Source organism: Pituophis catenifer, unplaced genomic scaffold (genome assembly GCF_029215685.1).
Source record: "Pituophis catenifer annectens isolate HBS135680 unplaced genomic scaffold, rPitCat1.0.hap2 SCAF_4, whole genome shotgun sequence".
Classification (NCBI taxonomy): Eukaryota; Metazoa; Chordata; class Lepidosauria; order Squamata; family Colubridae; genus Pituophis; species Pituophis catenifer.
Genome location: NW_027256884.1, coordinates 92,344,509 through 92,366,428, shown reverse-complemented (window position 1 = coordinate 92,366,428; position 21,920 = coordinate 92,344,509). Strand labels below are relative to the sequence as shown.

Sequence of the window (21,920 nt, the reverse complement as noted above, 5' to 3'; positions counted from 1 at the left end):
TCTTGTTGCTCTTCTCTGCACTTTTTCTAGAGTCTCAACATCTTTTTTATATTGTGGTGACCAAAACTGGATGCAGTATTCTAGGTGTGTTCTTACTGCCTTGCTAATTACAGTCAAGTGAATTCAGCCTATATAGTGTGTTTCACCCACCATTTGAATGAAACAATACACCATTTAATTTCATATGCAAGCAATGTTATTGAACAAAACAGCACAATACAATCTATTTCTAAATTATCTACACACTTTCTAACTTTTTAAAGGATTCACAGATATAATCATCATTACCAGCATAAGGCCTTGGAACAGAGGATGAGCTTTGTTTCCTGAAGGTCAAACAAGACCTATAGGAAGTCAAGATCAGGAGTCAACAGATATTCTCCAAAGCTCTGCACAGTGCTTTAATTATACTACCTCCTACCCATTCTCCAGCTTGACATCTATAATTGGATCCATAGATGAACGCCTATTATTATTAATTCACACTGTGTTACCCAGAAAGGAGTTAACTAACACATTTCTATTCAAAATATTAATATCAGAAACAACACCGCATCATTTTACAGAACTCCTGCTTTGGAGATGCTTGTTAATGGGAAATGATTGAAAATGATTAGACTGAGAATTTATTAAGGTATATAGATCATCTGGTTCTTGGTATGACAAGAATGAAGGTTGTTCTGTACTATTAGACAAGTCACATTTTATTTTTACTTCCCTCTGCACATCAATAAAGTATTTGTTAAAATGCATAAAATTATACTGAAAATAAGGCCTGATTATTAACATTCAATATAAAATTGTGCTTATGATAGCTATGAAAATTATCTATTTGATTATGTTTTTCATGTAATGTGATGACCTCCTCCAGTTTTTATATATAAATATTTTTCTTAAAACTCTTGCACTGCTCATCTTTGAAAGGCTCAGATTTTATATTACATGTAACAGAAGATTTAACTATAAATCAAGAGACAGTGGTGATGCCAGAGAGTTCTGAGTACAGGTAGGAAACTTATTTTTTATGATCAGTAATTGATAAATAATATTAGTCCATCCAGAGAAGCCAATTTGCCTTCTCAGAGCTGACTTCTTACCGTAGCAGTAAGGAGCCATCAACAAGGAAGCTATTTCATGTCTTTATTAGCCCTGAAAGCAGTAGGAAATTCCCCTTACCCATATATTTAGTAGTAATAAATAAAGTTCTTAGGAATTATCTAAAAGCCTTGTCAAATTTTTCAAAGGATTTCTAGAGAAAGCCTTTTTGAACTTTACTAATAGGACTAAGACTCACTACAATGGGAAAGATTTAAAACTCAGTAAGAAAAGTGGATGTCTTCAAAGGAGATATTTGAAAACAGTCACATTCCAAGGCTTTAAAAAATTAACTGTGCAAAAAAAGTGCCTGAAAATAGAAAGTGAGCAATTAAATAAAACAAGACTGTATTGTGCACACCTAGAATTATAGTACACTACATCCATTTTAATGAATAGTATTATTTTCTCTAGCTTGGAGCAAAAAATTGGGTCAGAAACTCATATATCCTACCAAGTGTCAGTCAGCAACTTTCTGCAGGCTTCTGGAAAGTTTCCTGACCCTGAAAAGAGCAGATCCAGAAACCAGGAATGCAAAAATAGGGACTGTGCCAGAGGAAGAATTTTGAGGAATGGCATATGGACTGCTGCCTTGTTTCACTATTTTAAACAAGGGCAAAGACACCAAGTCATTGAACAGTTTGACACTTTACATTTCCATTATTATCATTCTATTATTCAATTCTATCAAAATGGCTCTCTTAAAAGTTATGATTATTATTTTATTTTTAAACAATTGATCTTTTCAAAATGACATGCTTCAGTTTAATAACCTTGTTTTTAAAATAGCTAAGAATATAATCCAGCAAAAACTGGTTGGTTCATTGGTTGATTGGTTGGTTGGTTGGTTGGTTGGTTGGTTGGCTGATTTTTTTTTTTAGCAGAGCATATGCTAAAATTTCTATCAATAAAATTAGATTTAATTTCAGTTGATAATTTTAGGCTCAGTTGTTTCAGTAATGTAATCTGGTGCATAATTACTTACAAGTAATCCCACTGACATTTTTCAGTAAGGATTAGTTATTACTAAATTTTCTAAATGCTGAAACCTATCACAGATTCAATATAGTACATGTGGGGATGAAAATTGTAAAATTAAAATGCATGTCTATTTCATTTTGATACTTTTTCAACTTCCTTTTGGCATCTATTAGAATAATATAGTTTTCCCATTAATTGCATTTAAGCAATGCTAACTAAAAATTATAGGAACTATAGTTCCAACACATTTGACAATAACCTGTTTGCAAAACTTGGACTGTACTCATGCACAAAGTTTTCAGGATTAATAATTCAGGCAGAGTTCCTTGCTGTCATTGCTCATAAACTAAATCTACCCATGGGCCAGATGTGTCATGCTCAGGTCACAGCCACCCCGGCTCCCCAAAGGCAAAAATGCCACAATATGTCATGCTACATGACATGTCATGATTGAGTTTTATACCCGTGCTCTAGAGTATAAGACTAAAATATTAGTTGTACTTCTACCTGTAATACTTATGTTTAGCTTAGACCTTGTTGCATGGAATATGGTATCTGTTTCCCCCATCTCCCCTGTCCTTTTTCATCTGCTTAAGCAATCCTTGTTTATAAAGTTATTTGACATTTTCACAATTTATGCATATCATTCATACTAACTGAAATATTTTGCAATGATTACTCTTTCTATCTTAACAATTCTCTTCAAGATATAGATTTGTAAATAATGACAAATCTAGTAAATCCAATCTACAAAGCAACTTCCACCCAGCCCAAAGTAACATAAATATACAATTTATTTGCCAGATGATAAAAAAACTTTCTGTTCATGTTCACAGAATGAGTAGAGGAAGGTAAACAGGGTTGTCATGGTTATCCATGTTAACATTGTATATAATAAGTACAAAATCAAGAATGGAATATTGAATCAGCCCTGAAAAAAATGTGTAGCTCTAAATGCAGTCTGAAATCATCATAAAATGGATGAGTCTTTTTTTGACTGTCTGCACTCTCCTCTGACTTTCTGTGACTATATGTAGATTCCACGGTTTTAAAATCATATATGTATTGTATTTTCATTTTGCCTCCGAGGATTTCTAGTGTTCTCAATATTTATGACTTTTCATTGGCCTAATGGAGACACTGTATTATTTCAGATTTTTTTATGATCTACATGGTTTCCTTTGTTTTGGTGGTTCCTTTAAGTATTCTTAACTACGTGGATAAAGTACTAAATGTATTCACATTGCCCATCAACATAATCTTAAACCATCTTGTACCATTAGTAAAAGATTTTTATGCTCACTGGCATTGGCATTAACTCTGTTGCCTTAATCTTGTTCCCTATATCCATCAATTTTCAATTAACATACTTTCCTTTCCTTCCTTTTCTTTTAAGTCTAAAGAAGATTAAATGGTTCTTGGAAATAGACCAAAGACCAATTGATTTACACTTGTCCTGCTAATAAGGACTCAGGTGTTGCAGTTTTTAATGTAACCTCAGCAGCTTTCTTGACAGTAGCCAATTCACTATTATCCATTCAAGATAGTATCACCTATTATGTGTTGATGTATTGCTAATAGGCAAGCAAATTGTATGTCTATTAAATACCAGTTTTGGCAACTTCATGCAACATGACCCACATAAAATATAGTAGACAGTCTCTCTGATTTTTTTCATGCTGTAGAATAAAGTTTCTCTTGAGATGGGCTCATCTCCTAGTAATATCTTGGACATTTCTGCCTTCTTCTTATAACGGAAAGGAAGACCTTTGCCTTTGCCATCTTCTGAAATATTTCTTTATTTCCCAGTCTAGCCTCCTACTTCCTGATAATCTTTCATCAAAGAGTTAACCAGATCCAATCTTGTTTAGTATTCAAGATCAGCCAAGACAGCTAGGTAATGTCTCTTGGCTGGGGTTCTTTGCTATACTGATGACCATTTTATTTATACAGTAATATGTGATATATTACAATACTTAAATAACGGGCACAGTAGCCTATTCAGTACAGTGGTTATCACAATTATTCACTGTCAGTAATAACTTTATCAAGACATAGTATCTTCCCAATCCGTAACAAGGCTAGCTTCAAGTTTGAAAATGTTCTGTGACTCTTTCTTATATATTTATAGCCTATTTGTGACTGAAACACTTAGAAGAGATGACAGGCCATACAAATCAAAAAAATAAATAATGTGATAAGCTTACTTGATAGAAATAGCACTCAGTGTTGAGGCACCAAACTATGCCTAACCCTTTTAATTATCTACAGTGACATCAATATAGTAATCTGTATTATTGTGGGAGAGCATAGTGAATATTTAAATGAAATTTAGTACTGCTCAGAAAGCCAGACCTGAATTGGTTTAAGTGACATTTAGGACAGCATTAACAATAGATCTGAATATCAGTTAATTGAACTTTTGCTACTCTGTGCAAGAAAACTCGAAATTATTTTGACCTTGACCTTTTTCTATAAGGAAGACAAAGAAGTACCTTGCATAGACAGCCATGCCCTAGCTGGGATATTAAATCATAGTTAGCCAAGCTATCTGATTCTAACACTATTATATGATTTTCTTTAACTGCTAGAATGTTCACAAGGAGTTATTGAAAAATAAGGCAAGATCACCATATTGTTAATAGAGAAGTGCAAGCCAACTGTTAAGTCTCTTAGAAAAGATTGCATGGTATATGGTTAGCTATAAACAGAAACGCATCTTAAAGTTTTCCAGAGAACCAGGCTTCAATCTTCACATCTTCAACAGAGTCTTCAGTCTGATCTTCTGATATTTTAAATGCACTGTGTGAGAGGTGGCTTGCAAGGAAAAATCTGGAACAATTCCCTACTTGTTTCTGAAAGTAGAGAAAGATGAAGTAAGTAGCTTTATACCTTTAGACCAAATAAATTCTAAAATGTTTTAAATGTTTAGAAGTATTATTAGAAGATAATATCCTATCCTCTCATTCTCCCAATCTTACTATTTCCTCCATATGCTAACAGACTGAGTATAGTAGTTATAACAGGAATAGGCAATCTGTAACCCTCAATCTGTTTCTAATATTCTTCATCTGTCTTTTCTTCCTAATGGTTTTTGGAATTATAGTTCAATAATGTCTATCTACCATGAATTTCCTATTTTATGGAAGATGTGAGGCCCATAAACAGATTCCATAAAGCCAAGAACGCAGATAGTTAAAAATGAAACATAGTCATCAGAATGGATGATGATGATGATGATGATGATGTTGGATTCTGATAAAATCTGCCTATTGTATATTACTAATACTTCCTTGCTTACTCCATTCCTTATTTAATTCTACTTTACTGACCTTCCCAATAGTTTTGAGGTGGAGCTCTTGCCTCACAATCAGGAGGTTGTGAATTCGATCCTAGGTAGAGGCAGATGTAAGGTCTCCTGCTTAGACAGGGGGTTGGACTCGATGACCTGCAAGGTCCCTTCCAACTCTGTTAATCTGTTAAAATTTCTTCACCAGCTATTCTTATTTCTGCTGTCAAGTTATCCTCCATTTATTTCAATGTAGCAGGCCTTTCTATGGATTAAATAATACCTCAGTTTTGTTTTTTGCTTGGTTAGTTACCTAAAACATCTTTCAGTTCACAAATAAAGCTGAAAAATATTTAGTAGATTGCGAGAAGCATAAAATTCCATCAAGGTTAGGTTCTGGCAGGCCATATTGTATATATCTATTTATATCTCTGGGCAGAAGTAATGAAAAATAATAGCAGGCAAAATACGACTCCTTGGAAGTACCCATGTTCTTTATCCTTTTTATTGTTTTATCTGATGTTCATTTCAAACAGAATAGATTCAGTCCCACAAATATGTATGTTGTTTTATTATATTCTTTTCAACCCTGCATGTAAGATTATCCATTACAGTAGTTCTGCATATATTATACACTTCTTTGTATTATTAGCATTACCTAAATAACATCTGATGGGATGCCCTGATTAGCATGTAAATTGGACCATTTTTCTATGTTATATTAGAGTAATAGTTTATTCCTGAATACCAACAGTAAAAGCTTCTCAAGTAAATAAGGAAAGCAAAATTAGTACCAAAGTGATGTGGATGCATTTGTCTCAAACACTGAATGTTAATGATACATTTTGTTTAAAATGAAAGACTGTCACTCAGGAATAGAGACCATTCATGAATGCTGAACAACTGAACACAGAATGTCTCAAGTTTAATCCCAGCCTTTTTCACAGGAAAAAAACGCAGATCTGAAACTCTGAAGAGCCATCATCTAGTCTCACTGAGAACATGTTTCCATTGAATTGTATCTTAGACTATTACTAATTTTAATTGTCGTTAAATAATTTGATATTATACCTTTTATTATATATTGCTTTTTATTTTGGGGTGGATATGTATGTCCATCTATGTGCATGTATGTGTGTGTAATGTATATGTATATGTACATGTATATGTATATATGCCTTCATAGTCATGATTACAATTATGGCTAGCTGCAGTAAATTAAACAAGATCAATAGATTATATATATTTACTACCACCTGAACCATATTTCAACACTGGTGAGTTGATATTATTCCGTAGCTTAGGTAAAGGAGAAAAAACTGATCTTTGGGATACAGGAATTGCTATCATTTATCAGTGGAGCAGTAGCACATGGTCTTTATTGTCTAAAGATATTACATCTAATGGAAGGGCTGCTGTTATGCAGAGATTGAAGGATATGACCTTGAGGAAAATAGGCAAGAACTATTATGCAAACAGAGAAAGTTGAAATATTCTTTAAGTGCCGGGAAACAAGATAGCATCAGAAGAAAATCAGGTAGATTCCTCCCTGATACAGTGGGGCATAAGAGGGAAAGAGGGAAAGCACAATCAGTCTTGCAACATTCTGTTATTACAATTTTCTCGATAAAATTTAGTCTTCATCTTTCTGTGGAATCTATTTATGGTGGTCTGTCCCAAAGGGTTCAATTGTTAGAACTTACATAGAAATCCTTCTAGCAGACTTTTAAGTGCTGTGTCCATCAAGGGTATGTGTTATACATATTAGCCTTTTACTGAAGCTATTGAAACAAAAATATAGCATAAAGTTCAGTTTATGTCTTCGGTTCATTCACTGCTATAACCAAATAATACGTAGTTTGGACATAATAAAAAAATGAAGTAATAAGAATAATTTATCAAACTTGTTTGCCACCCAACTCTTAAAGATCATACCAATAAAAAAAATACAATGAAACATAAAAAATAAAGATAAAAATGATAAATGCAGTGAAATGAGGAGTCTCACTCTTCCTTACCAAAGGCTGAAGTTACTGATCTTCGCAGATTGTCTGAACAACAGCAGAGTGGAAGGGAATCTTATTTTAGAGGGCAGGCACTGTTACAGACAACACACACTCCCAGGGTATCGATTTATGACATTTTTACACAAAGGAAACCAAAGTGCTTCAATCCTGAAGGATTGAATCAGGAAAATGTTAAGGAAGACAAACAGTACCTCTAGTAATCAGGCCCTATATCATGTAGGGCTTTATAGGTAAATACCAGCACTTTCAATTGCACCCGGAAGCAAACAGTGACAGTGCAGCTTGCAAAGCAGAGGTGTTACATGGGCATATCAAGGCATGTCCATTGCTGCTTGCTTCACTACATACTGGACCTATGAAAGCTTCAAGGTGGTCTTCAAGGACAGCCTCATGTGGAGAATATACTATTTTGTCCTTTGTAGAGCATCTTTGCTACAGAAAAGAATTGGGAAATCATATATTTTAGCAACACAAAAATGTATTTTATTTATTCATTTATTTATTATATTTATATATCGCCCTTCTCCCAAAGAACTCAAGGCTGTGAACAGCCAAGATCAAATACATAAATATAAAAATTAAAAACAATTTAAAACAAGATTAAATACTTTGGCCCATAATTAAAAACATCCCATTAAAATCCAATTTAAAATTTAAAACCGTTAAAATTAGGCTAGCCCGGCTTGCTGGAATAACAAAGTCTTCAGGGCATGGCGGAAAATGCGCAAGTCCGGGATCCTCCGTACCTCTGGGGGTAGCTCGTTCCAGAGGGCAGGAACCCCCACTGAGAAGGCTCTCCCCCGGGGGGAGCGTACAAAACTAATATTTTCACAATAGCTGGAAATATAACAAATTCTCAATGTATCTATAAACCTAATACATTGTTTTGGTATTTTTTTCAGGTAGACCACTAATGATAGTGGTTGAATTCATGGAGAATGGATCCCTTGACTCCTTTCTACGGGTGAGGTATCATTTTCTCAGGACATCTGAATAAGAATCCATTCTAAGAAAAGGTTTTAAATCATTTATCCTACTAATTTTTCCCTAATGTTATTCACTGATTTTTACTAGAAGAGAAACACATTGCTTAAGGTAAATATCTTAGGTACAGTAATATATAAGTATAGCCAGAAAGAAAAGAATATTTAAACTTAAGAATATAATTGATTCGTTATACAAATTACATTTTTATATTTAGCCAAATGTATTTTAAATTTTGCTAGTATAAAACAAAAAGATGATTGAAATATGAATTCCTTGCCATATGGCAACTGCTCATTTTACTCATTCATTTAAAAGCATGATTTCTCAGTGGAGCTTTTTTCACCTTGGAAGTGTAGTATAGGTAGTAATGGATTTATAATTATTAATGGTTATTTGTGCTTAAATAAATTGAATTAGCAACCACTGAAGTGACTTGATGATCTAATCTTATTTCACTTAAAGTCAGTTGTAAATAAATGTAGGGAGCATAAAAAGAAAATTGTAACAAACTTTTCAATTAATAACATATGCATCCCTACACAGCGGGTGATGAATTCTTAATCTTTAATATATTCATAAGTAATACAGAGGATAGTTTGTCCTTCTATTGACACGTTGCCATAATAGAAAAGATACCTGACATACAATTCTTCTACTGCCCCCTCCTGCTCTTACAAATGCTTTAAAAACTTACTAAAATATATCAGCTACTTAATTTAAGTCACAACAGCTATCTTCATAGTGCCAGAATTTGTTTCAGGATAATCAGTAGTTTTTAGCACACTTATAGCTACATTGTTAAAATTTGTATGCCATGAACTTATGGGAAAAGATTCATGAAAGTCTTTTGTTCATGATAAGGAAAAAGTCAGAAAGAGATAAAGAAAGTTTGATTGGGCTGTATGATTGGGTTGGATTGAAAATAGCTTTTGTTCTGGTTGTTAACTTTTTGCCCAGTTCTGAGATCCGGTTAATCCTATCTCTGGCTGGTCCCGACCAACCCACCCCGCCCCTCCCAGGAGTCTCCCCGTGGCCCATTTTGAAGTTCCAGGTTGGTGCAGGAGGCCTTCCAGGCCCAAACGGGGCACGGGTGGGAGCTGCCCGCCCCCCCGCCCGTCCCATTTTGACTTCCAGGGTGGTGCAGGACAGGAGGCCTTCCAGGCCCAAAATGCCTGCTCTAGGGTGAGTTGGGAATGGGAATTTTACATTATGATTGTAAGTAGGAACCAGTAAAGGAGGAATGGAAAAATCCCTATCTGTAGATCAGCATTTTTCAGTCTTGGCAAGTTTAAGATGGGTGAACTTCATGCTGCCTGGGTAGTTCTGGATATTGAAGTCCATGCACCTTAAAGTTGCCAAAGTTGAGAAGCATGGGTCTACACTAGAGTTTAGGATTTTCCATTCCTGTTTTATTTAGAGTTTGGTGCAATTAAATAAATCAGTTGTGGTTTCATTGACAAATAGTGATTAAAGTGATACGAACTATTACTGGACTTTTTGTGAAAAACTGAAATTAAAAGTTGATCTGGGCTTTAATGATTAAATAAGGGATTATGGAAATAATATAGACAAATGTTAATCTTAGATTAAGAGTTCAATTTATTTTTTTTTACTTATATCTGTACCAAAGAACGTTGGAAGTCATTCTTTTTCAGTTTTCCTTCTTTTCCTCTTTCCTCTTGCACTTTCACTCTTTTTCTTTCCTGAGCCTTTTCTTTTTTCAAATCTGTTTTTTATTTGGTTATCCCTTAGCTTAGTCTCCCTTAGTCTCCATTTAGTGTACATCTGACTTTGGGAATATGTCTTCATAACCAAAAAAAGTGTATTTTCTGTGCAGTTCATACCCCTTGCTCACTGGATCTGGATGTCACAAAGCAAAGCGCACATTTTGTAATTAACCCCCACACCCCGTTTTGACTCGCTGAGTGCTATCCCACCCCTAGCCACGCCCACCTGGCCACGCCCACCCAGCCAGTTATTAGGACAGAGAACCGGTTGTTAAATTATTTGAATCCCACCACTGTGCACAATCTTAGTTCGGAAGGTTATTTGTTGTTCTTTTTATTATCTTGTTTGTTCCTTGTGGTTTCTAAATATAAAAGTATATTGGAAACATCCTGCCTCCTGCTAAACTATGATCCCTTTTCCTAATTAGATATGCCTGCCATTCACTTAACTGAATGGGCATAAGGGTGTCAGTTTTGAGTGAAAAAGGGAACTGTTTCCTACAAATATTGTTTATGGCTTCTGGACCTTAAAGCTTAAGCTAAAATAGGGGAAATGTTTAGAGTCATGTAACAAAGACAAAATGAAATAGTGGAGACAAAATAGAATTGAGTCAACAATATAGTTTAACAAGAGTTACATATTCATCACTACACTCATAACAGCCTTCAAGCAACAGACTTTGCGTGAAATGGACCACTCTATTCCAATTAATTTCATTTGCATAATGATGATATTATGCAAATGACACACATTGATTAAAATGAGGTTATGTGGCATTTCTATAATGATGATATTACACGAATAACAGAAAGTGACATGGATGATGTACACTCTGGTCTAGTGAATATTTGTAAATAACAAACATCTGCCTAAATTAGTCTATAAAAAGATTAGGTACAGTCAAAAATTAAATATTGGTGATTGGTAGAGCATAATCCTGATATTTTCAGTCAGAATTGAGGAGAAAGAGTCTGCTTGAATATCTGTGAGCATATGCTGTCAAAATAGTCTCTGTTGGTAACTTAGTTCATGCATGGCTTATATGCAAGGTTTACACAAGAGCTAAATTAAATTAACAAACCAGATTATAATTTAGCATTTTGTCCATTCTTCTGCAATTGGTACATGCTTCAGTCTTCAGTAGCAGAAGAAATACTTGCAGCACCTAAAATACATACAGTGTTATCGTACTAGAATTTTTGTTTTGTGTATATGTAAAATTAAGGTAAATTAATATGTTTGAACAAGTTTGATGGATTTTTAAATGGAGGGTCTGCTGTTTCTCTTTGATATAGGTATCAAGCTTTTTGTGTCAAAATATAAAACTGAGATAGCTACGCTGAAGGTATACTAAAATAGCAAACCTTTTTTTGTGGAGATATATATTAAAGCAAGGTATCTCAAACTATTTACTAAACCTCAAGAAAGCTTGAGAAGGAAAGGTGAAAAATAGTTTTCTATGGAGAAGAAATGTTAAGATATATGGCTGCACATTGAAACAATGTACAATGTGTACAATGGAACAGCTCTTCTATAATTTCCAGTGTAGCATCGCCATTAACCTCATCTTCTTGACAGCTAGAGGTTACACACTTAAGTAGAAGTCCTGTGCTAACGTTGAGAAAGAAGAGACTTCCAATAAAATGTAGCCATAAAGTGAGTGCTTTAAATCCATCTAAGTTAGCTTCTCTATCTTAGATTAGATGAAGAGGCTAACATGATGCTGCAAAGTTTAATAGCCCTATTTTATTTGTTAGTTACAAAAGATACTTAAAAAATAGAGCCCGTGTTTTTCTTTTTTCCCTTAGTACATACGCAACAAAATGTTTGATTTTTTCCTCCTTATTTTTATTAACTTTTCCTTCTTTTGTTATTTTTAAAATTATAAAAAAAGAAACAAAGCTGAAAAAAAAAACAAGAACACACAAGACTTATATTTGCAGACATCAAGAAACTTAAGCCATGATCCATTACAGTTATCCATAGCCGATCTATACTAATAAATTCTGCAAACCACCAAATACTAATTGGAGCTAGGTATTTATCTTTCTGATGGTGAACACACATCCGTATATCTATTTTCTTTGCTCAGAACTGAAAATATTAAATCTCAATCCAAAGTCAATACTTTTACCACCATGAACAATATATATAAATATAAGCATTAATTTCAAGCATTTTCAACAATATAAATAAAATGAACTCATTTCTAAAACGTTGCCATTTCAAATAAGAAGTTTATATTGAGTAATACTTCCATTTCTATTGTCACTGTAGCTCCTAGCCAGGAAAGTTTTAAACTTTTCTCACTTTTCTTGTTTTATTTCTTCCTGTAGTTTATTGTAATTGTTTCAAAATATGTTTTTGTTACATCCTCCAAGTAAAATCCTAAATGTTTCACTGGGTCTTTTGTTTATTTCATACCCAGATTCTTTTTACACAGAATATTTTTCTGTAAAAGATAAGTGCCTTGCTATTATCTTTGTTTTCTTTTCATTGCTTTATATTTGGAAAAGCACTGAAAATCTTTGAGTAATTTCAACAACAGCTCTGTGGAACTTCATGGTTTCATGATTATTAATACTATATCTGTGTAACATTTCATCTTGTATTCCTTAATTTTGATCCCAATTATCTGTTTCTTTCTTTGTTTGTTGGATCTTGTTGGCCAAAACAACAACGATTATTACTAAGAGTAGAGGAGAGAGAGTTGGCATCCTTGTTTTGTCCTTAAATAAACTTGAAAAAAAATCATAGCCTAGTCCAGTGATGGCTAACCTTTTTACCATCGCGTGCCAAAAGCGGGAGGAGCATGGGAGGGCTGCACACGCACATGCCCACACACATAATTCAATGCCGCCCACGCCCTGCCTCCCCATGCATGCACGTGCAAAACCCACCACCACCATCACCACACTCCCCGTGCTTTTGGCACACGATGGCAAAAAAGTTAACGGTTGGCCTGATAGGCCCATTTTTTGCCCTCCCCAGGCTCCCGGGGCTTTCTTGGTGCCTGGGGAGGGCAAAAATGGCCTCCCCATCTCCGGAGGCCCTCTGGAGGCCAGAAACAGCCTGTTTCCTGACTTCCGGTGGACCCGGAAGGCCTGTTTTTCGCCTTCCCCAGGCTTCAGAGGCTTTCTTGGAGCCTGGGGCGGGTGAAAACGGCCACCCCCACCCCCCTGGAGGCCCTCTGGAGACTGGAAATGGCCCATTTCCTTACTTTCTGTGGGCCTGGAAGGCCCAAAGTCAGCTGGCCAGCGCAAACATGCATGCTGGAGATGAGTTAGGGCAATGCTCGCATGCCCACAGATATGGCTCCGCGTGCCACCTGTAGCATGCATGCCATAGGTTTGCCATCGCAGACCTAGTCACTCCATGGAAAATGTTAAAGGTATCAGATAGTCCTGAATGTACAATCACAATTTAGCTCAAAATTTCCATTGCAATTTCCAAAGACAGTTGCTAAGTGAGTTTTGCCCCATTTTACAACCTTTCTTGCTACAGTAGTTAAGTGAATCACTGCAGTTATTAAGTTAGTAACATGGTTATTAAGTAAATCTGGCTTCCCCATTGCATTTGTTTGTCAGAGGTCAGAAAAGGTGATCACATGACCCCAGGACACTGCACTCATCATAAATATATGTCAGTTGCCAAACGTCCAAATTTTGATCATGTGACCATGGGGATGTCACAATGGCTGTAAATTTGAAAAAAATCATAAGTCACTTTTTTCAGTGCCATTGTAACTTAGAACAGTCACAAAAATGGTTGTAAGTCAAGGACTACTTGTAAAATATTTAAACATGGGTCAAAATTAGTTCTAATATGAAAATTGTATTGTGAATATCGAATCAATGTTGGGCAGTTTTTGTACACATGGTAACCTCCATGGACAAAATAAATAATTGTTCCTTCTGACTAAATATTTAGACATTCTTGCTTCCTCATATTGCCTGTTTTCAGGGACATAAGCAAGGATGTTGAGGACCTCAGACAATGTGGTCTCGGGTAGGGACCACATTCCAGCATAATTCATTAGTAAAGAGTTTGGCAGCCATATCTGAAGAAACACATTGTTTCTAGTGCTGGAGCCTTGTTCACACAAGCCACTAAAATGGAGGAATAGCAACAACAACAATAGTAGCTCAGGTTCAGTCTGGGGAGTAGCAGAGCCAACAATCATGTCAATTACCAGAAATGGACTACAAAAATTGAAATAGGTTTTCTGCATCTTTTTGCTGCCATCTAGTAGTGCCATCTAGTCAGTTTCTACTAAGGTTCTCCATTGCTCAGCTTGTCACGTTGTATGCTGCCTAGACAAATGCATTGGTCCTCTATTCATGCTGTGTCTACAGGAGATACTGGCAAATTATTTATAAAAACTGAAGCTTTGACTTGGGACTCTTACACCCTGCGGGCTCTAAAGGAGATGCCATGCCTTGTCTGACAAAAGTTATAACATTATTTTTAATAACTAACCCAATTAAGAATTCTAAACAACTCAAAAGCTTGCAGATTCTTTAGATAATTAGTCTAAAAATCATACATGATTCTGAAGACACCCATACTTTGATTACTAACTTTAAAGACTGGTAACTGATACTACCGTGTTACCTCAAAAATATGACCTACTCAGAAAGTCCTAGCTTGATTTTTACACCCTGCTGCCAATATAAGCCCTACACCCCAAATAAGCCCCAATTAAGATCCCACCCACTCCAGGGTGCACAGGTAAAAATTAAGCTAGGGTAGGGATAGAGGAGTGAAGCTGCCCTACTACTTACCTTTGGACAGTTGCAGCCAGGCGTTGGCCCATTTCTTTTGCTGCAGCCGGCAAGGCTTTACTGAAGGCCTCTGTAGCCGATAACAGAGCTCCAGATCGCTCCAAAACTCTGTTATTGGCTGAAGAGGCCTTCAGGAAAGCCTTGCTGGCCTTGCCGGATGAAGACGTTCCTGAAGGCCTCTAATAGCGAAAAAGAGGCCAGTGGCGACACATGCAAGTGAGGTAAGTCAGTGGACGACAAACACACACACCCCGAAAATAACACCTCGTGCCTTTTTGGTGGCAAAAAAAATATAAGACAGAATCTTATTTTCAGGGAAACATGGTATGTTTTCCTATAAGTTCAGAAAAGAAAAATATACACTTTGCAATTTTAAAAAAAATGAAAGTGGTACAATAGAAGTGTCATTGTTGACTTCCGGTTGACATTACGGTGAGAATAGCTTGGAAAATAGTGGGCTTCGCCAAGCCATGTGAAATCCAGCTGGTAACCGCTATTGGGAAACCCTATGGCAGTGATGGCTAATCTTTTTGCCATCGCATGCCAAAAGCAGGGGGAGCGCGGGGGGGGGGTCGTGCGCATGCATGCCCACACCCATAATTCAATGTGCACTCCCCTGCGCATGTACGCGCGACATACACACTGCCCCCCGCTTTTGACACGCGATGGGACAGTGGGCGCGGTAGGCCTGTTTTTTGCCCTTCCCTGGCTCCAGAGGCTTTTTTTGGAGCCTCGGGAGGGCGAAAATGGCCTTCCTTATCCCCCCTGGAGGGCCTTTGGAGGCCCTCTGGAGGCCGGAAATAGCCCACTTCCCGACTTCCGGTGGGCCCGGAAGGCCAGAAAATCAGCTGGCCGGCGCACACATGCACTTTGGAGCTGACCTAGGGCAACGCTCGGGTGCCCACAGTTGTGGCTCCGTGTGCCACCTGTGACACGCGTGCCATAGATTCGCCATCACGGCCCTATGGGGTCAAAGCCACCTTTAGGGGCAGCGAAGAAAGGAGAGGCACTTCATGGACCACAAGGAACTCGCAATTTCCTCATTAGGTCCAAAGCAAGCTCTTCTGAATGGCAGCAGGGATGATGGTCATTTTTGGCAGTCACAAGCTGGGACAACTAGGATCATAAGATTTGTGAGTAGTCCGTGGAAAGAGCATTGAAATTGGGTGAGTTAACTTCCAACTCTTACTCTAAAGATTTAATTAAGTACAAGAATTTTAAAAGATAATCTCTAAGCATTAAGGAAATGGCGATTAGACACACGGAGAAGATTAAAGACTGAAAATTAAGAGGCAAAAGAAATGCCCAAGGAGAGCTTTAAAATACAGAAAGCCTGAAAAAAAAGCTTAAACAATTCGAAAGGTGATTTTTTGGAGAAACTGTCTTGCTTATTTGTATATTTAAACTCCCTGGACTTATTGGATAATCAGCTGCTTTTGACATACTGTTTAATGTTGGACTTGGGAGCAGGAGAGCCTATACTGGAAGCAAAGGAGCACTACAGCGTCAGTACTCTTAGTGAAAGTGAGATCCAATACATATAAAGTCTAATACACAGAATAGAAGAAAGTAAATAACCCCTGGAAGATGGCCTGACCTTAACTCTATTCTAGAAGACAATTTGGATATTTTGAAAATACCTAATGAGTTTCTTCTTCTTCTTGAAGATTTCTAAGATGAACTAAATTACAAATAACTAAACTTTATTGAAACTGACTAGTGGATTATGGATTTGAAAGATTGGAGGTACCTAGTGGATTAACTTGGATTTGGATTACTAATGCTATTTGAGAGAAATTCTACGAAGCAAAAGAAGAAAGGTGATAGAAGAAAAGGGAAAAGAAGAAAAGTTAAAATTTGGACAATTGGGAAGATATGTAATTGGAAAACCACAAGGGTGTAAATTACTAAATAATTTTAAAGATTATAAATTTAGGGGATTTGGAGGTATAACTATGGGATTGACTGAATTTTATTAAGTTGGAGTTTTTAAATTATTGAGTTATTGAGATGTTGGAACCAAAGAGGTATACTGAATAATCTTTATTAAATTGTTACAAAATGGATCTACAGAGGATAATAGAGGCAAATGAAGAGATAATTTTGATGCTCAAAAACATGCATGAAACTATAAAGAACAATGGGATTGTCCAAAAATAAAGAAATGAGTGTAGACAAGGGGATTGTCCAAAGATAAAGAAATGAGTGTAGAAGCCACACAACAATTGGGGGGGAGAGATGAACATGATATTCAGGAAATAGATGAGAAATTAGAAGAAGCAGTGGAAGGAAAAAAATCAAAACAAGATGCAAGAAGATAAAGATAATGAAGAGAAAAGATTATTAAGTAAGAAATCCATTAGATAATTCCTTAAACGTTTATTATAGAACAGAGAAAAAAGAAAGATCTCTTCAAAATAAAGAAAGGTTTAGAGAAAAAAGAAAAATATTTTTTAAAAAAAGAAAGTCTTATTGATGGGTGTTCAAATAATACAGCAGAAAGAGACAAAGGGCAACCTGAAGGGACTGTTCAGTAGGTATAAAAATATTTAAAAGAGTTATAAGACTCCAAGAGAGAGAAATAAAAGTGTGATTAAAAAGTCAATAAATGATGGAACTCCAAAAAGGCTAAGAGATGATGGATAATGATAAAATATATTAATAAAATGAAAAAAATAAAAAAGACAAATAGAGAAAATTTGGGATATTGAAATTATGATGGAATAATGAGTAAGTCTCAAAATATTAAATATTAGTAACAGTAGGGGACAACAAATACATGGCGCAAAGAAATGTTATTTATGTTTAAACGAATTAATGGGGAAAATGATAAAGAATTATAAAGAGAGAATGGTACTGTTGAAGTTGGAAGATCAGGATTATGCATACTTATTTGTATTATGTTAGCATTGTTTTAAAAAGATTTGATCCAGTCAATACACTGTCCACAAAATATGTATGGTATGTATTATATTAAAAAAAAATATTTTTTTTAAATTAGCAGCATTATCTATCTATCTATCTATCTATCTATCTATCTATCTATCTATCTATCTATCTATCATCTATAAAAGCCAAATACCACTCACTCATCACAAAATCTCCAGAACTGTTAAGCCTACAAACTTGAAATTTGGCATGTATGCTCCTCTTAGCTTCTACTGTAGGTGCTCGCTAAGAAAGGATTTTTCGAAATGACCATCAGATCATTAGTATTTCATACACAGTATTATATTCAGACACTCTGATGCTAAGGAGTTAGACGTTCTACTCCCCCTCCCCACCTGAAAAGAACTCTGTTCCAACTGCCAGTTGCCTTATATTAACACGCTCTGATGCTACTCCTTCGCTAAACCAGGCATGGGCGTGGGCAGAGCATGACTCATCCAGCCTGCAGGCTGAGACGTTCTACTCCCCCTCCCCCTCTGTTCCAATTGCCAATTGCCTTATATTAACACATTCTGATGCTACGGAGTTACACATTCTACATTAAGTTTAAGGCTTTAAGTGTCTATTAATCACGCCCAATCACATAGTTTCATAGCGAAGCACGGGCATCCAGCTAGTTGTTTATATGTGCAAATTCACTCAATTGTTCTGTTGAGTTCATCAAACTTGCCCATATGATTGTAGAAATAAATGTTTACAACAAAATAAACAAAAATGGTAGCATGAGTTTCCTGCCAGGCACAGTGATAAAACTCTTGTTCTCACTCAGTTCTACATTCCAGAGCAGACACAAACATGTTAAATAAGTGTTCAGTTGCTGAATTTTAGAAATCCATATATTACTGTGTATATATGCATTATGTATGGATATGATTTTAATCAGTCCAAAGTTCAAATTCTGGGCTTCTTTCTCCTGCCTATTTGAGCCAGTGCACATTTGGCTGCTCTTTTTCCGGCCTTGAAGCTTTAAGCCATCTGTTCCTTGTTTACCAAATGGGTATCTTTGGCATGAAAATCAAAATCCCATGCTTCATCAGTTTCAACCATTACATTATCTTAACATCAATTCTCCCAAATGCTTTGGGCTGTTTTTAGCTTTCTATTGAAAACCAAGGATAAAGCGTTTTACAAATTAGAGAGTAAAGCATTTAGAGAAATAGTTTCATGGGATGCCTGCATTTTGTGCTCTGACACTTCAGCACACAGAACCAAAAATTCATGAGCAAAGATATAATAGGAATGGCTACACAAATCATAGTCCCAATATTTCAGCTGTTTTAAGGATTCAGACAATATCTTCCAATAGGCTGGGATCTAAAGTGGGCTCCCAGGAATAGCAGAGTGAGAAAGGCAGCTGAGCAAATACAACTTCTGCTGTTAAGTCACCCTAGACATCAGAATATGGGTGTTATCTATCACATAAGTGAAGTACTATCCAGCTGAGGACTACTCAGTAACTATGCTTGTAACTGACCAGGTGCTGGAACATAAGTGCCTGGTTTCTCAGTCTGGCCCCTGATACCCTTGGCTGGAAATGGAACATCACTAGTAGATTACTTTCTCTTTTAACTGGAGTGCCACCATTGCCATAATTTGAATGAGAGAGAAAGTAACCGAATTATTGTTGTTTGCTCTGCCAGGTACTCCATGACATTAGGTCATTTGGCAGCTGGAACATCTAACCAGGCAACATCAATTTAGAAATTGAGGATAGATCACTGTGAAAAAGCTTCCCTGCCAATCTTGCCTAAATTTTCAACAAATCTTGGCATATTTCAAAAGTTTGATTAGGCAAGTTTTTCCTGGCACAGAAAGAAAGAATATGTATTTCTATCACTATTTCTGCCAGTATTCAAATGTCTTTTGTATACTAGCAGCTAAGGGAAGGAAAGTATTTCTCACCACAATAAATTAATGAATTTACTAATGAAGAGCTTCACCATGCAGTTATCTTACAACTCATTCAGGAAGCACTAGCTAGGGCAAATGTAAAGCTATTGCCATTCATATATCCATTATCCATATATCCATATATGCCTAGCATTTCAATTTTTGTCATAAAACTCCTTTTATGCTTTTCAATGCTTTTCAAATATTATCTTAAATAGGTAAGACAATAAAATACTAACATAATTTAAAATAATAAAAAGAAAAAGTGTTTTTTATTGAAGTTAGTATGTTATAATGCTCCAGTACAACTCATAAATTAAACATTTTAAAAACATTTTAAAAACAGTAATAAAATGTGTTGCTCGTGAAACAGTAAGAATTACATAAAACAGTAAGAATTTTCATTTCATGTACATTTTTCCAGGACACTTATTAACAAAATAATATGGAAAGAACATCCAGAAATCATAGACATAAATATATATATAGAAAAAAAAAACCCATTGAATTGGGTAGATTGATTGTATAGGAAGACAGTTCTGGAATTCATTACTTGATTGATACATTTCATAAGGATTGTCTTTACCTATTTTCTTCATATCCTAACATTTAGAGCCTTTTAAAATATTGGGAACTAAAGATGTTTCACTTTTCCAAATAACCAGAAGCATGCAATATCTAAAAGCAGCTGCTTCTGTTTTAGCTTTTAGCTTGTAACGGCACCAGAACATAGCATCTTGCTGTGCACTAAGTGATGCTATCAAGTATTAACTGCACTACATCTCAACACATTATCAGGTTGTCAGAATTCCTGAACATCCATAATCAATCAATGCCACACAATCAAAGTCACCAAGGTTCCTGTACTGTTGATATCCATTCAAACCCCAGATTTCACAAATGATATTATACATTACTCAGCATTCACTAATCATCTAGCAAGATACAGCTCACCAACTATGTATTATAATCACCTGGACAAGTGATTTTTCTGGTCCCATAGAGAGGAGAATCCAAGAAGGGATTCTTGTTTTGTTTTTGTTCTTTGTGTTTTTGAAGAAAAGGGCCTCCATATGGGACAGGTGGATTCCATTCAGTCTTAGAATTACAAACTTTGCATGATGATCAAAATGAGATACTTTTTAACTCTATAGAGAAAATAAGAATATTCTGGAAAGAGTTTGTTCTTCAGCACACTGAGTGGAGTATTGATTTACATTTCTTTTAATAGCCTAGCTAAGCTGGAAGTCTGGCTGAATCTAGCAACCACGCTTCTAAGGAAAATATATTTAAAAGCAAAACCTTCAAACAATCCTGTATAAATTCGCCACTCCAATTATTTCAGGGTCTTTTCAAGCTATTTCAGTACTGGCAGATTGTTCTACTGGTCTAAAATCAGTTTTTCATTAATGAACCCTAACATCTTGAGGACATGATGAAGCCTTTGTGCTTTTAGTTTTCCTTTAGAGAAATTCCCAGTCTTTGCTAAGTTCTAAATAGTGATTGATTTGAAAAATGCTTCTGTATGATCTCAATATACAAGAAATAGGAAAATCACAAACTCCAGGCAGTAGTAATGTAGCTCTATTCTCTGGAAAGTCTTAAAATGTTAGAAAACAAGCATTTATTTATTAAATTTATATGCCACCCAACTCACTATTGGAGGTCATTGGGAGCTTTATTACAACATTTGTTGGGTCACCTTTGTGTTCCAATTGAAGATTAGTGCTTCAAATATATTTTTAGAAATATATGAGCTCTTTTTCTCTTTTGCTCGGTCCTCCTCTCTCCCAAACTTCCTCATGCTCTGTTGATATAAAGTCTGTTTTTTTCGCTGCATGTGATTCTGCCCATGGGAATACCTTTGATGAATAATTAAATTTGACAGGCCAGTTATTGCTTAATTGCAACTCCCAGCACCCCTCACTGTTAGACATGTTTCTTAAGGATGCTGGAAGTTTCTTCCACAATTCAGGATGTGTACTCTTACACTTTTCAGATGTTTGCATATTGCACATGTCAAGTAGAATGTGAAACATGATTCTTAGATTATTAATATTAAAATAATAAAACATTTTAATTAGTGCAAGTCAAACTTTTGGCACAGTGTAAAATTACAAAATAGAGAATCAACAAGATGCTGTGGGCTAATGGGAAAATGCCTAGAGGCTACTTTAAATTATGGATCAG

General features: G+C 35.8%; 1 protein-coding gene across 2 annotated transcripts in view; it reads left to right on the top strand.

Moving 5' to 3' along the window:
• The window catches only part of EPHA6 (EPH receptor A6), a 443,720-nt gene that overhangs the window by 368,113 nt on the left and 53,687 nt on the right, over positions 1-21,920 (top strand). For both annotated transcript variants that reach the window (XM_070943735.1, XM_070943736.1), the window contains one exon: positions 8,295-8,356. In XM_070943735.1, the coding sequence (XP_070799836.1) occupies positions 8,295-8,356 (62 nt within the window). The remainder of the gene's footprint in view (positions 1-8,294; positions 8,357-21,920) is intronic.